We start from the raw sequence: 14,120 nt of genomic DNA, 5'->3' as shown, positions 1-14,120 counted from the left end.
CGCCGCGGTATGTCCTTCGTGGGGCCCCGTAGTGACGGACCCGAGGTGGTATTTCTGGGATCTGAGTGGGACTGAAGAGGCGTGGGTGCGGAGGGCCTCCGCCGAGGACCTCCCCGTAAGCCGCGAGGACTCTGTGCAGTCACCGCCGGCGCCCGTCGCCCTGGTAACGGTCAGAGGGCTGGTGGTCTCAGTGGCTCCCTGTGTGCGGGAGGTGGAAGTGGAGGTGGAAGAAGCCGAAGCCGCCGCCATGCCGCCGGACCCAGCTCGAGCCCCGCCTCCCGCCTCCGTGTCCGTATTTGACCTCGGGCCCGGCGACCCGCTCCTGGAGGGCCTCCGCCTAGTGGATCGAGCGCAGGACGCGGCCTTGGCCCCGACCCCGGCCGGTTCAGGTAGCTGAGGGCCCGGAGGATTGGAGGGCGGGGGGTTTCCTCTCCGGACCTCGGACACTCGTGCCCCGCCCCCTCCCGCAACAGTGTGTGGGCTCGGGGCTTTCTCCTGCTGCGCTGTGGCTGTGGCGTCAGTACTCACGGCGCCCTTTAGGTCATTGAGAGGTGGAGCCTTTTGGACGGGCCGTCCCTCGTCCCTGGGAGAAGGGAGGACGTGGTCTCCGGCTCCTTGCTCACTCTCCACCCCACCCCCACCCCCGGCTTAGCCCTGAGGGTTCCTCCCTCCGCTGCAGAGTCTGAGAAGGATGTGGCCCCCAAGGGCCACCCCGAAGTGTCCGACCGGATGTTTTGCTCGGCATGTGGCCAGTCCTTGCAGAGCCGTCAGGACCAGGTGCGGACGGGTCTCGAGGTGGGTCACCGGAGTGGAATGGGGGCTTCTGTTCTTGGGGCTGAGCCTGTTTTTCCTCTCCCCTCTCCCCTTGCGTTCCCAGAGAGAGCACTACAGGTCGGACTGGCATCGCTTCAACCTGAAGCAGCGGCTCCGAGGCCGGCCTCCCCTGGCCGCCCACGAGTTTGAAAAGCAGAGCTGTTCGGGTAAGGAGGAGAGGGGAGCGGAGCCCAACAACCACGGGTGGGATTCCTGAGGGGGTCCCACACCAACCCTCTAACCACTCCCCAGGAGACCTGTCCAGCATCTCCGGCTCAGAAGACTCAGACTCGGACCCAGACCCAGACCAGGAGGAGCTGGAGGACATGCCGAACCCCCGGGGCCAGGAGGCTCCCCGTGCCTTCCATCCCCACCGTGTGCTTTTCTGTAACGCCCAGGGCCAGTTTCTCTCTGCCTACCGGTGCCTCCTGGGGCCTCGGCAGGCAAGTAGCCCCCTGGCCCTCCAGGGTCTGTAGGGCTAGCATGTGCTGGGGGATGGGGTAGAGGCACACTATAGGGCCTTTCAGGTTATTCAGCCTCCAGTCAAAATTTCAATCTCTCTCCTTGTAGGAGCCCCCAGAGGAGGCAGAGATGCTGGCCAAGGCCCTGCAGGCCAGGGGCCCTCAGTGCTGCGTGGTGCTCATGGCTGCAGCAGGCCACTTTGCTGGTGCTGTCTTTAGAGGGTAATGAGCAGGAACTGGGGCTGGACTGAGGGGACTCCCCAGCTAGCTTCAGCCCTCTCACCTGGAGGACTACTCTGCTGTCTGCAGGAGGGAAGTGGTGGCACATAAAACTTTTCATCGCTACACCGTGCGGGCACGGCGGGGAACAGCCCAGGGGCTGCAGGATGCCCGCTCTGGAACCACGAGGTCCGCTGGAGCCAGCTTACGGCGCTACAACGAAGCTGCCCTCTATAAGGTGGGGTCTTGAAGACTGCAATCTCTTCTCAAAAGTTGCTTCTCCCTCAGCTCAGTTTCTTGAAACTTAAGTGTAATAGAAAGGACTTTGTTTTTTTAATTAGTAATATTTTTCTTAAGGAGGAATTTTAGAGTGGAAATCTTTAGGGCTTCAGTCCCTTTAATTTTTAACCCTCCTATGCCTTCCCTCACTCCGTGATTACTGAGTCACTCTCTGGCTGGAGTTCAGACGGACAGAATAAAGTAGCCTGTAGAGCTGAGCTGCTGTCTTTTCTAGGAGGTGCGCGAGCTGCTGGCGGGGCCAGGCTGGGCAGGGCCACTGGGGGAGGCAGGGACTATACTGCTTCGAGCCCCCCGATCTGGCCGGGCTCTCTTCTTCGGGGGCCGTGGAGCACCACTGCAGCGGGGGGATCCCCGGCTCTGGGATATTCCCCTTGCTACCCGTAGACCTACCTTCCGAGAGCTTCAGCGTGTACTTCAGGTGCTGGCCATGGTGCACATTCATGGTGAGAGCTTAGCCCAGATCTTCAGACTTTTCTTCCTACTCTCTGACCTGAATTCTGGGAAAAGGGTATCATTTGGTTCCTACAGGGTTCCCCTGCCACATCTTCATGGTGAGGACCCTGGTATTCCTTCTCCTAGCTGAGCCTACTGGGGAGCCTATGGGTCACAGCCTCCTGTTTTGATGCAGGAGAAGATCCAAGGGAAATGACCAGATTGGATTTTCCTCGGACAGACTGGAAAGTGAAAAGAGAGGGAAAAAAGACCCCTAGCCAGGAAAAAAGGCCAAGTGAGGAGGAGGAGGAAGAGGAGGTCTGTGGGTCAAGTGGTGAGTCTGTCCTCAAGAAGTACCAAGTGCCTCATGCCACATAAGTTTCCAAGTATTTCAGCCACAAAGGCACCAGAATGTGAGTGGTTGTGTGCTTGTTGAACCCAGCCCTGGGTGTATGCCTTCACTCACTAGCTCCTTGGTGTGCTTTCCTGTGGAAGAGACAAGTGTCTGCAGGAACAGCTCTGACCTCTAGGAAAGGAGGAGCACAGCCAGTATCACTGACTTCTCAGAGCAGACCTATGTGTCAGTTTACTAAAGACTGATCACAAAACAAAGCAAGGAGCCATGGGCTTTGCTAGTGTTCAGTCCCTTGGCTATCCCCACTGGGTAAATCTTCCTAGTGCAAGCTGGAAGACTTTTTCCCACAGTCAGCATGGTAGTTATCACTAGTGATTTTCAGGTTTGATTTTTTTTTTTTTTAAACTAGGCTTTCACTGATATAGCTCGTCTATCTTTATGTATTCTCACATATCTAAGAAGTTCACATATCCCATGAGCCAATTTTTCTGTCCTCTAACATGATCTTCCATTTTTTTTCTTCAGGGTCTGAAAGAGGTAGTATCCCTGTGGAGCTAGAGCTGGTGGAGTTGACCCTGGGAACTCTGGATCTTCGTGAATTTGAATTATTGCCCAAGAGAAGAAGAAGAAGAAAAAGGAAGAAGAGGAGCCAGGAGCTTGGGACTGGGATAGAGATGGCTTTACACTCCCCCCAAGAAAGTGTGCCCCTTCCACAGACTACCCAGGAACCCAAAGTGCCTGTGCAGCCTTCTCAGGAGGAGGCTGGAACCACGAGGCAGCAAGAGCTTTGGGACACTCTATGGGCAGCGTGCCGAGCAGGAGACATTGGACAGCTGCAGCCCCAGCTGGATGCTCTCCCCTCCAACGTGACAGTCCTCTCTCTGCTCAGTGCCCCATTGGGCTCTGGGGGTTCCACCCTTCTACATGCAGCAGCTGCAGCCGGCAGAAACACGGTAGTCCAACTACTACTGGAGAATGGTGCTGACCCCACAGTCAGGTTTGTGAAAGAAAGCGCATTCCAAAACAATGTATGGAGCAGATCCCACTTCTGCAACTCTGGGGCCATAGCCTTTGTCTCCCCAGGTGATAATGGGGAAGATGGACACCAACCTGGTTGTCTCATCCACTCCACAGGGATTCCTGTGCCCGACCCCCATATGCAGTTGCGGCCGACAAAATGACGCGCAATGAATTCCGCAAGTTCATGGAGAAAAATCCAGATGCTCACGATTACAGCAAGGCCCAAGTGAGCTGGGAGGGGGAGCCTGAGCTTGTGTGTGCTGCACTGCTTCTCCCTTGGGCCAGGGGTACATCTAAGCTTCTTCCTTCTTGAAATTTCCCAGGTCCCAGGGCCTCTGACGGCAGAGATGGAGGCACATCGAGCCGCTCGCCGGCGAGAGCAAAAGGCAGCCCGGCGGCTCCGAGAGGAGCAGCGACGCAAACAAGAGGAGCACAAGAAGCAGGAGGAGGAGGAACAGCAGAGATTCGCTGCGCTCAGTGACCGGGAGAAGGTGAGATGTTGCCTCAGCAATAGAGAGCTTGATTTTTTCTCAAGTTGCTTCCCTGGCTGTCAAGTGTTTTATCCTCACTGTAACGACTTCTTGTCACCAGAGAGCTCTGGCTGCGGAGCGCAGACTGGCCGCCCAGCTTGGGGCTTCCGCCTCTCAGACTTCCAGCCTCCTCAACACGAGGTACAAAGGACAATGCTGGGGGGGGGGGGGGGAGATGAGGGAGGTGAGGGGGAGAGGTTGCTATCTGTCAGCTCCTTGTTTTTCTTTTCTTCAGGCGATGTTGGGGTTGTGGGGCCTCTCTCCAGGGCCTCATCCCCTTTCACTATCTCGACTTCTCTTTCTGCTCTACACAATGCCTTCAGGAGCACCGAAGGGGAGCACAGTCCTGACCTTCCAACCGCCTCCCCAGGCCTATTGGGGAGGAAGGGATCTCCAAGTGAATGAAGGGGTCAGGCTTCCCCAACTCCTATTCCACCCTCACTCATACCTCTGCTGTGGTACCAAAGAATAATGCAGAGAGCCACAGGGGGTCACAGCAGAAATAGGGGCAGAGATATGTATGGAAGGAGGAGGAAAACAGTGTCTCTGAAATTTAATGCAATAAAATTTGGTAAGAAAACACTTTTTCAGTTGTACATTGCCAGCCTCTCTGCCAAACCAGACATCAGGAAAAGCTACAGAATCACTCACTCCTTGGGGCCTGGCTTCCCTGAAGGTGGGCATGGGGCGGCCCTCCCCTAGAGCAGTCAGCTGGAGGTTAGTATCAGAGTATCAGTATATTTAGTGTATAGTGGCATTGAGGAGCGGTCTGTCCAAAAACTGGATTTGAGTCCTAGGAGGTGCCTGCTCCAACTCTAGAAGCTTGATGCTGTTGGAGGCACCCGTGGGCAAGAGCAGGGGTCCTGGCACATAGAGTGATTGTTGTGGGCCCCGTTTTGTCCAGTAACGGCCCAGATTAAACCCATTGATCCAGACCTGGCCCTAGTGGGAAACAGGAAGGGTCAGCCCTATTTGTAAAGAGGCTCCCTGGGACTCCCCAGATATAGTAAAAGAATCTGTCCTCAGGGTTATTACCTTCCCTTCACACCACACTTCCCCTCCACCCGCCAACTTTCCCCTAAATACCTTGGTCCAACCTGGAAGATAAAGAAATGTGTCCCAGGCAGGACCTGGGAGCTGAAAAGTTGCAGAGTAAAAGGCAGGGCCAGAGGGAGGCTTCAAATCCAACTTTTGGGTCTTAAATGTCCTGTTCTCTGACTCCATAAGGACATCAATATTCAGAGGAAAGAGCTGCCAGTTAGTGAGGATAACATTCCCCAAGACCAAAGGCTGGATCAGGCCCTGTGGGAAGGGCAAATGAAATTTGTTTCCCTGCTTACAAAACTTAGTTCAAACCCATACTAATCATTTCAAGCACATAAGCATCCCATTTTCTAACCTCCACTTCCAACCATTTCCCTTTCCCTTTGCAAAATCTTGTTGGGGTGAGATACAGGGCTGGTTCCCCATTCAGTCATTTATGTGGTTTTCTACAAGGAGTTGGGGCAGAGTGGTTCCCTAGCTTGTCCCACCTTAAAGTCACTGAAGTTGGACCCAAAGCTGATCCTCCCCATGTTCTCCAGCAGCACATCCAATGTGGATCCTGCCTGCCCTGTTAGAAATAGTGCCACTTCTTCCTTGTCTCGTTCCATAGTGCCCTGAAACACCTGTGAATGGGGTAGGGGAACCATGAGGGCAAGCTGATATGCTTCTCGTTGCTGCTGTTCTATTCCATCACAGAAGCCAGAAGAGCATTCCTAACTCCTTTCCATCCTGGAAACTCCACCCTCTCAACAGACAGAGAAATAGGGAGTGGAGGAAAGGAAGGTGGGGAAACAGAAGGATTCAGGAGGTAGAGACTTTGAGGGGTCTTGGAAGTGAGTACTTGCCCCATCCAGCATCACATAGGCACGGTCATGGATGCTATCGCTCTGTGCCCAGAGTTGGGTAGGTTTTGTAAAGTTCTGAGGCAGCCAGGTCCGGTACAGTACGAAGCCATAATCCTGTTGAGAAAGAAGAAGTTAAGGTAGGCTATGAAGAAGCATGCATGCGTGAGGTATTTTAAGGGACCTGGGGAGATGGAGCAGGGTTAGACAACTAGGTAGGGCTCCTGGAGGGTGTAGACAGCTGGAGAAGGAGAGGTTGCCTCACCTGTTTGATAGCTTCAAACGTTAGGGGTAAGTGAGTGTGAATGGGCTCATAAGGACACAGGACATTTAGAAAGTTCAGCAGATCACCATCCTACAAAAGCAGAAAGAAATCTGGAAAGAACAGAAACGTGGGAACTAGAGAAGAGAGACAGTCCTCAAAAATGGGTGGAACCAAATGAAGTGGGATGAGGGTCTCACCAGCTTCAGGGTCACAGGTCCAAACTTCATCTTAGGGCTAGGGAGGGGCAAGGGCCCCAAGGGAAGTTCCTGGAACTAAGCCCAACATTGATTTTGTCAGGAACCATCAGGAATAAGAAACACACAGCTAAAATGACCCATCCCTCCCTCACCCCACAGGCTCCTCTTACCACCCCCACCCCCACCTACCATCCCATATTCTGAGCCCCTGAGCTCTTCAGGAGACTTATCAAGGACCCACAATTTTGATAGGCACCTGGCTGATGACTTTTTGGATGGCAAGTAGTTTGGGTGTAGGGTCCCCAGCTTCGGAGAGAGGTGCATCATAGTCATAACTGGTAGTGACTGGTTGGTAGATTTTCTTCCAGTCAGCCCCTTGGGGGGTGGAGTAGGAAAAAAAAAAATTTAGTCCAGCAGCTACAGGAGGAGCAATCAGCCTCATTTCCCACCCTTGAGGTTTGTCCTTTAAATGTAGAATAGTCTGCATTTCCCTGTTTTTGCTTCCAGCTTGAACTGGACTCACCATTCCAGTAGCCAAAGTTGGTGCCTCCATGGAACATGTACCTGAGGCAGGGAAGGGCATGGGAGAAACATGCTGTGATTTCCTAAGTCATCAGTATTCAGAAGCTCAGCTACCATTCTGAAACCTCTCCCACACCCCACTGACATGTTCACATTTGCTCCCAACTCTAGCATGCTCTGTAGTACGCTGGTCATGGACTCCAGATCTTGTGACGAGTGATTCCCACCCCAGTAGTCGAGCCATCCTGTGTAGTACTCTGAATTCACCTGGAGAGTCAGATGAAAAGATGAGGGAGAGGGAAAGGAAAAGGGAACCAACCACAGCCCTCCCTCATGGGCATTGTCTTCTGACTCCCCTTCCCCGCCCACCTCACCAAGGGCCCATTGGGCTCATATTTCCGCTGCATGGCAAAGAACTTGGTCATGTTGTCAGCTGCAGTAGGAATGAAGGGGTACAGGATGTCACAAGTCAGAGTAAACTTTCCCCAGACCCTACCCATACCCTCTCCTCAGATGACCTGGGCCAAAGTCCACAGTGGAATAGAGTCCCTGTAGGGTGCCACAGCTGAGCCCTTCAGACCCATCTGTGGTAAACAGGAAGATCTCATCCCCCAGCAATGCTCGGAATAACCCGGCCAGGTGTCTCATGTAGTTAAAGTCACAGGCAAAATAGCTGCCATATTCATTTTCCACCTGTCAGAGAGATGGGATAGTAAGTTTGGACTGAAAGTAAAACATACCTCCCCTACCCTCCCAGATCCCTTTGCCTCTGCACCTGGACACTGATGATATTGCCCCCATTATGGTAGAGCCACGGCTGCAGCATGGGCAGCAAAACATGGAACCAAGAGTCCACTGCAGCAAGAAAGTCTAGAAGGAAAGAAGTCTGCCTGAGTTCCATCACTACCTTTCTTCCCAATCAGCCAGTCCAGTTTCCTGGAACAGAGATGGTCACAGTCCCAGAGCATCCTTCATTTTGGACCAAGATCTCTTCCATCTCTTTTACCAATGAATGTGGGAATCACTGAGAACTCAAAACCAAGCAGGCACTGCCCCCTCCCCCCAACACACACTCACTGAAACTGACACAAGAAGCCTGGAAGTTCAGCAACCTGGAGTGCTACAAGCTATGCCCTTGCTATCAGTATAGGCTTAAGGTTCTGACTAGGGAAAACAGGAAGAAAATGGAACAGTAGAAGAGTGAAAAGAATAGACAAAAACCCAAAGACACGTATGAAGTGGGAAAGGTGGCAGGCCACCAACAATTCTTCCAGATGTCACTCAAAAGTTCGTTTCTTCTCAAAGACAACCAGTACATCCTGCACAAAGTCACATGGGACAGAGAAAATGGAAGGCTGATGGCCTCTGGCCAAGCATCATAAAACCTGCTCCAATTAGCATGTGCTTAATGACCTGCATCTTTTTACATCTGGAAGTCAAAGACCCTATGTTTTGTCTTTATGTTACTAATGCTAGCCTTTAAATACTTATTTGATTGGATGAAATGAATAAAATACTATCCAAGCAGGTGCTAAAGTGCCAAAATAAAGGAATACTAACTCAAGGGTGTAATTATTAATCCAGAGATTCTGAGCTTCCAAGAGGAACTTTAAAGGAGGAGCCATTCGTGCCACTAACTGAAGGGGCAGATGTAGCTATCCTATGAACAACAAGGAGCTGCTTAGAGACAAACTCATAAAAGATCTAGCCCCATCTATATTATTTCACTCTAGCCTCCTTTAGTTTTCCAGGAAATGTTTAATTTAGTTCTAAATCATAAAATTTTATGGTTGGGAGAGCTCTTGGGAATTACCTAGTCCAACGCCCATGGGAATCATGAAACCCTCTGAAACAAGTGATTAGCCAGGCCTAGGCCTGGAGATTTTCCTGAAGGCCCAGCACTCTGATCGGCTGCCAGCTCAGGGCGGTGCTTCTGGAGTACTTGAACATGATCTTGACTGACTTGGTCAAGGAAACTTCCTAAGGCATTCTCCCACCCAGCTGAACAGCTTGATAAGAGAACCTGAAACATGTCCCGAACCCCCTTGTAAAGTGGCAGGAAACGTGGTGGGAAGGGCCTCTCTAAAGCCATCTGGATCAAGGCTGCTTTCTTTTAGGTCATAACCCAGTCAGGGTTAGATGCCAAAAGGGCTTTCTTCCTGGTTGAAATGTCACCTACTTATCTGGACATTTCAAAGGTTCCTGGATGTCCTAATGACTTGGTAAGCCCATAAGTACCAACTTCCCCATCTCCCCCTGGTTCTGTAGGTATGACCAGCCCACCTTCGGGCCTTCAGATCCAACTCACCCGAATCCGACGTCCTTAGGGCAATGTCGGGTTTTCGCAGCAGCCAGGACGGGAGGCCGCCCTGGGAAGGAAACACAGACAGCCGGAATCAGGAAGGAGACCAGGGCCAGACGAGGACAAGTGGGAGGGGCCGGCCGGGCTGCCGCCCACTCACCATCTCCCACTCTGCACAGATGTAGGGGCCCGGCCGCAGAATCACCAACAAGTCCTCCCTGAAGGCTGCCTGCAGAAACGCCACCAGATCCCGGTTGCCTTGGAAGTTGTAAACCCCGGGCTGTGGCTCGTGATAGTTCCAGGGCACGTACCTGGGGGAGAGGATGACAGGACCCTGGAGTGGGAGGGGATCCCAGGGCCCCCAGCCCCCACCATTCCTTTCCTCCCTTCCCAGCATTGTGACACGGCCCTAGAGCTTCACGAGCCTCGGCGGGATAGCTTCCAAAGCTGCGGTTCCGGGGGGCTCTCTGCGGCCCTCCCGCCTCCTGCCCAGCGCTTCTCCCCTCCCCCCGTCTGAGGGGGTCTCTCTTACACCTGTACGGCGTTGAGGCCGCTCATGCGCATCTTATGGAGCCGGTCGGACCAAAGCTGGCTGGGGACCCGGGAGTAGTGCACGCTGCCTGACACGTAGCGGAACGGGACTCCATCCCGCAGGAACACGCCCCGTCTCCGATCCACCACGAAGGACCGGCGTGCCGCCTAAGAGACAAGCGCCCCAGGGAGTGGGGGGGAGGTCGCGCGCGCGCGCCCCGCTTCCCCGGCGCCCCCCGCACGCCTAGCCGGGCCTCACCTGCGCCAGCAGCAGGTGGAGCAGGAGGAGGAGCCAGAGTCGCGGCCCGAGGCCCATGGCGTAGCTGGAAGTTCCGAGCTTCGCCGAAGCTCCGCCCCCTCCGGCGTCACGTGGCCTCGCTCCTGCAGAGAGACGGGGGCGGGCGGGATGACGTCACGCCCCTCCGAGCGCCCCTCCCCCTGCCGTCTCTTTTCTCTGTGGAAGATGTTCCTGGACCCAGAAGGGTCTTCCCACACCTCTAGGCGAACCGAAAACCGCGTATGATGGATGGATGAATGGGGGGTAGGGGAAGGCGATGCGAGGGGCTGCCTCTAGAAAGGGAGGAGGTCTGCAAACACTCAGGGAGGGAGGGGGCGAGGGGTGCAGCTGGAGCCCCTCCTGAACCCCGTCCTGCCCCTTCCCACCCCCTACCTCCGACATGGAGGCGCCGCCGCCCCGAGCGCCTGGCTAAGCCTTAGCCGGCCTCCCGCCCGGACTCGGGCTCTCGGGTGCCGGGCGCACGTCGCTCCCAGCGCCACGCGGTTGCTAGGATACCGGGGGCCGTTACCACGTCGCGGGGAGATGACGTCACACCGCCGCTTCCTGTCGCCGCTGCCGCTGCAGTGGCTGCTCGCGCTTCTGGGCCAGGTCCGTGGCAGCCTGGGCTCCCGGGCGGCAGTCCCCGGAGCTAGGGTCCAGGGGGCGAAGACCCGGGGCTGGGGACGGGAAGAGGCTCCCGGGGGTGGGCCGGGCGCGGGCTTCGTCTCCCTCCTTCCCCGCCCCCCTCGATCGATCGCCCGCTGCCCTCCCCGCCCGGTCCGAGGGTCCGGGGCGCCGCTGGGGCGTGGGCCCCTCTTCTCCCCGCGGTGGGTGGGAGCCCGAGGAGCTGCCCCGGATCCCGGCCTCAGCCCCGGTGTCCTGGCTTCCCTTTGCAGCCTTGGGACGGGACCCCCGGGGCGTTCGCTCTTCCCTGCCCGGGCAGCCGGTGCCCCCACCCTGAGGATGCCTGAGGCACCATGGGCCACACGCTGTGTGTCTGCTCCCGAGGGACCCTCACGATTGAGAACAAGAGATACCTCTTCATACAGAAGCTGGGGGAGGGGTAAGTGCCTCCCTCCCCTCCCCCCCTGGGCCCCCGGGCGGCCTGGAAGAGATCCCAGGGCCGGGAGGAAAGTGAGGACATTCTGCAGATAGTATCGGAGATGGAATTTGAACCCTCCCGGCCTCGGACTGTTCCAAGTTCCATCGATCCAGGCCTGGAATTTAGGGTCGGGGAGAAGCCGGAGCGCGAGCTGCGCCGCAGCAGGGCCGGGGTCCCGTTCGGGGTCTCCGCCCTAGGGAGCATGCGCCCCACGGGCGTTGTGTAACGATGGTTGTGGTCCTCCTTGGCTCCAAGCGGGTTCAGCTACGTGGACCTGGTGGAAGGGCTGCAGGACGGGCAGTTTTATGCCCTGAAAAGAATCCTGTGCCACGAGCAGCAGGACCAGGAGGAGGCCCAGCGGGAGGCGGACATGCACCGGCTCTTCCAGCACCCCAACATCCTCCGCCTGGAGGCCTATTGCTTGACAGAGCGGGGCTCCAAGCAGGAGGCCTGGCTGCTGCTGCCCTTCTTCAAGGTGAGCCCCCCCAACCAGAAAGCTCCCAGCCCAAGGGAGAGGTGGGCGCGGGTGGGGTGGGGAGTTGTGTTGGGGGGAGGTTTTGCCCAAGGGCCCCTTTGAAGGGTCACTGAGTGAATGAGTAGCGGACTTTGTTGTGGGAATCCCTGCCCACCTTGGATGGTGAATGTGAGAGCCGTCTCAGGAACAGGACCGCACAGCCAGCCTGTGTTTTACAGAGGGGTACGCTGTGGAGTGAAGTGGAAGGCCTGAAGGACAAAGGCAGCTTCCTGTCTGAGGAGCAAATCCTGCGGCTGCTCGTAGGCATTTGCAGGGGCCTGGAGGCCATTCATTCCAAGGGTTATGCACACAGGTCAGTGAGGAGGTATCCTATATGTCTGTGCGGGGAGGTGTGGGAGGAGGGAGGAAATGCTGGTTACCCAGAGACAGGCGCCAGGGCCCTTCTTAGCCGGAAGCCTGCCCAGACTGCTGGAGCACCTGTGACCCCAGTAATCCTCAGCAGGGGGTCCTACTCTCTTTCCTCAGGGACCTGAAACCGACGAACATTTTGCTGGGAGATGATGGGCAGCCGGTGTTAATGGACTTGGGTTCCATGAACCAGGCACAGATCCAAGTGGAAGGTTCCCGACAGGCACTAGCCCTGCAGGTAGAACCCTGGGAACTTTGCTCGGGGATACTGGAGACGAGGTGGGTGGAATCAGCCCTGAAGTCAGGCTGCGCTCCCCAGGGTCTAACAGGGGCCCTTAATGCCCTCCTCCCTCTGGGAATCTTGTCTTCCAGGACTGGGCAGCCCAGCGCTGCACCATCTCGTATCGGGCCCCTGAGCTCTTCTCGGTACAGAGCCACTGTGTCATTGATGAACGGACTGATGTTTGGGTGAGCTTAAGAGGAGTTGGACACTTCTGTCTTGGAGCGACGCCTTACGGGGAAAATGGGGCACATCTGCCTTTCTACAGCTTGGGGCCCCAGGAAACCTGTCATGTTATTCTTTTCCTCCACTTCCTTCCTATAAACTGGTGGTGTAGTGCACAGGAAGTGGTATAGCCAGGGTCTCTGAACAGGAGAATGTGGGCCTGGAGCCCCATCCATTCTCTAGAGCCAGCAGGGCAGGGGAACCCACAAGGTTCTGCCACTGAGTGAGCTCCCTGGGGCCATGGTGGGTTGCTGCCCTCTCCCTTCCCCACGTTGGCTTAAGCAGCTTCCTTTGCCCACATCGAGCAGTGGGGTGACATGGCCCTTGGTGTAGACTGTATGGACTAGACAATTCACAAATGTTTGCTGATGGATACAGGGCCCCTGGTCCCATTTCCTAGAAATCACAGATGTGTGCTCAGTCCCTAGGTTGTGTGCTGTATGCTATGATGTTTGGGGAAGGCCCCTATGACATGGTGTTCCAGAAAGGGGACAGTGTGGCCTTGGCAGTACAGAACCAGCTCAGCATCCCCCAGAGCCCAAGGTGAGTGCAGGGAGGCCCGGCCCTTCCAGAAGCTTTGAACTTTCTATGATGAGAAAGCCCCTACGCCTTAGGGGAGTGTGTGTGTTTGTATGTATGTGTGTAGTTTGCCACCTTTGTACTCCTTAGGCATTCCCCAGAATTACGGCAGCTCTTGGCCTCCATGATGACGGTGGACCCCCAGTGCCGGCCACATACTTCTCTCCTCCTCAATCAGTTGGAAAGTTTGCAGCCCACCGCTCCAGGCCAACACACCACTCACATCTGAGAGAGCATGCAGTGTGAGAACAGAGAACTTTCTATAAGAGGGAACTACTTTTCCTCAAAGGGACTTTCACGATAGGTTTGCATCCACAATTTCAAGAATATCTAGGTGCTTCTGAGCTCCTACCCATAAAGGCCCAAGAGTGGGACCTTGAGAAGGGACCCGGCTGACTTAGAAGTGAAGAAATGGTCATATACTGTGCAGTCGGGCCCTTGAGTTGGACTGCTGGGCTCACCTCTTGGTCTGTGGGAGTGGGAACAGCATTTTCAGAATATGTAAATACAGAAGTAAAGCTAAAATATGTCCATATCTTTGTCTCTTGTTTTCTTGTGGGGGTAGAAGAGAAGGTATCAAAGTCTATTTCTCCTTTCTGGTGGTAGTAGATGGGAAAGGTTAGTAAACTCAGAGGGTAGGGAAGAGGTAGCTGCCTCTCTTAGGATGTAGGTTGTGACACCAACCCTTTACCAGAAGTGGGTTGGGACAACTTGAGGCTGTTTGTAAAAAAAAGCAGTCGGCCTTTCCCTTCCCTTCCTGAGTCTCTAGGGAGATGGCTGAGCCTAAACGGCTCAGCCAGCAGGCCAGCAGCAAGCCACTAAACAGGTCTTGACAGCCCCAGGGTGCTGGTGGCGGCAGCCATTTTAGCCCAGGCTTTTTCTGAATGCTCCTAGCATGCATCGAGTTAATGATTAATAAGCAGGCTGTTTTGGCAGTGCCC

At 55.2% G+C, this 14,120-nt stretch overlaps 3 protein-coding genes across 6 annotated transcripts; 2 read left to right on the top strand and 1 right to left on the bottom strand.

Moving 5' to 3' along the window:
• The first annotated feature begins 24 nt into the window (after window positions 1–24).
• On the top strand, window positions 25–4,710 carry ANKZF1 (ankyrin repeat and zinc finger peptidyl tRNA hydrolase 1). 3 transcript variants are annotated; one of them, XM_074298691.1, is made up of 13 exons: window positions 25–389; window positions 653–777; window positions 878–980; window positions 1,066–1,256; window positions 1,384–1,496; window positions 1,584–1,731; window positions 2,008–2,236; window positions 2,422–2,559; window positions 3,106–3,577; window positions 3,715–3,826; window positions 3,924–4,091; window positions 4,192–4,271; window positions 4,366–4,710. In XM_074298691.1, the coding sequence occupies exons 1-13, from the start codon at window positions 248–250 to the stop codon at window positions 4,478–4,480; spliced, it is 2,136 nt and encodes a 711-aa protein (XP_074154792.1). In that variant the 5' UTR covers window positions 25–247; the 3' UTR covers window positions 4,481–4,710. The 3 variants fall into 3 exon arrangements, with proteins under 3 accessions (XP_074154792.1, XP_074154793.1, XP_074154794.1); XM_074298692.1 differs by having other exon boundaries at window positions 70–389; window positions 680–777; XM_074298693.1 differs by lacking the exon at window positions 653–777 and having other exon boundaries at window positions 175–389.
• GLB1L (galactosidase beta 1 like) lies at window positions 4,669–10,610 on the bottom strand. Of its 2 annotated transcripts, XM_074298694.1 has the most exons (17): window positions 10,504–10,610; window positions 10,093–10,214; window positions 9,835–10,001; window positions 9,463–9,613; window positions 9,309–9,369; window positions 7,776–7,870; window positions 7,519–7,693; window positions 7,375–7,433; window positions 7,146–7,267; window positions 7,002–7,042; window positions 6,735–6,853; window positions 6,479–6,553; window positions 6,282–6,371; window positions 6,020–6,133; window positions 5,663–5,797; window positions 5,217–5,432; window positions 4,669–5,072 (listed from the first exon to the last, which is right to left on the bottom strand). In XM_074298694.1, the coding sequence occupies exons 2-17, from the start codon at window positions 10,147–10,149 to the stop codon at window positions 4,872–4,874; spliced, it is 1,878 nt and encodes a 625-aa protein (XP_074154795.1). In that variant the 5' UTR covers window positions 10,150–10,214; window positions 10,504–10,610; the 3' UTR covers window positions 4,669–4,871. The 2 variants fall into 2 exon arrangements, with proteins under 2 accessions (XP_074154795.1, XP_074154796.1); XM_074298695.1 differs by lacking the exon at window positions 6,282–6,371.
• On the top strand, window positions 10,598–13,714 carry STK16 (serine/threonine kinase 16). Its single transcript, XM_074298704.1, has 8 exons — window positions 10,598–10,719; window positions 11,007–11,173; window positions 11,468–11,687; window positions 11,906–12,039; window positions 12,213–12,333; window positions 12,468–12,563; window positions 13,022–13,143; window positions 13,270–13,714. Exons 2-8 carry the CDS (start codon window positions 11,088–11,090, stop codon window positions 13,406–13,408), a joined length of 918 nt encoding a protein of 305 aa, XP_074154805.1. The 5' UTR covers window positions 10,598–10,719; window positions 11,007–11,087; the 3' UTR covers window positions 13,409–13,714.
• Window positions 13,715–14,120: the final 406 nt, after the last annotated feature.

Source organism: Sminthopsis crassicaudata, chromosome 3, assembly GCF_048593235.1.
Source record: "Sminthopsis crassicaudata isolate SCR6 chromosome 3, ASM4859323v1, whole genome shotgun sequence".
Lineage (NCBI taxonomy): Eukaryota > Metazoa > Chordata > Mammalia > Dasyuromorphia > Dasyuridae > Sminthopsis > Sminthopsis crassicaudata.
The sequence above is the reverse complement of the archived record's forward strand: the minus strand, read 5'-3'. Positions and strand labels throughout refer to the sequence as shown.

Coding starts and splice junctions, on each gene's coding strand:
- STK16 (XM_074298704.1), top strand. CDS start 11,088: ATGGGCCACACGCTGTGTGTCTGCTCCCGAGGGACCCTCACGATTGAG. Junction 12,564..13,021: donor ATGAACGGACTGATGTTTGG/GTGAGCTTAAGA, acceptor ATGTGTGCTCAG/TCCCTAGGTTGTGTGCTGTA. Junction 13,144..13,269: donor AGCATCCCCCAGAGCCCAAG/GTGAGTGCAGGG, acceptor TGTACTCCTTAG/GCATTCCCCAGAATTACGGC.
- ANKZF1 (XM_074298691.1), top strand. CDS start 248: ATGCCGCCGGACCCAGCTCGAGCCCCGCCTCCCGCCTCCGTGTCCGTA. Junction 1,497..1,583: donor GCTGGTGCTGTCTTTAGAGG/GTAATGAGCAGG, acceptor TGCTGTCTGCAG/GAGGGAAGTGGTGGCACATA. Junction 1,732..2,007: donor ACGAAGCTGCCCTCTATAAG/GTGGGGTCTTGA, acceptor TGTCTTTTCTAG/GAGGTGCGCGAGCTGCTGGC.
- GLB1L (XM_074298694.1), bottom strand. CDS start 10,149: ATGGGCCTCGGGCCGCGACTCTGGCTCCTCCTCCTGCTCCACCTGCTG. Junction 6,554..6,734: donor TCCAAAAAGTCATCAGCCAG/GTGCCTATCAAA, acceptor TGTTGGGCTTAG/TTCCAGGAACTTCCCTTGGG. Junction 5,073..5,216: donor ATCTTCCAGGTTGGACCAAG/GTATTTAGGGGA, acceptor GTTTCCCACTAG/GGCCAGGTCTGGATCAATGG.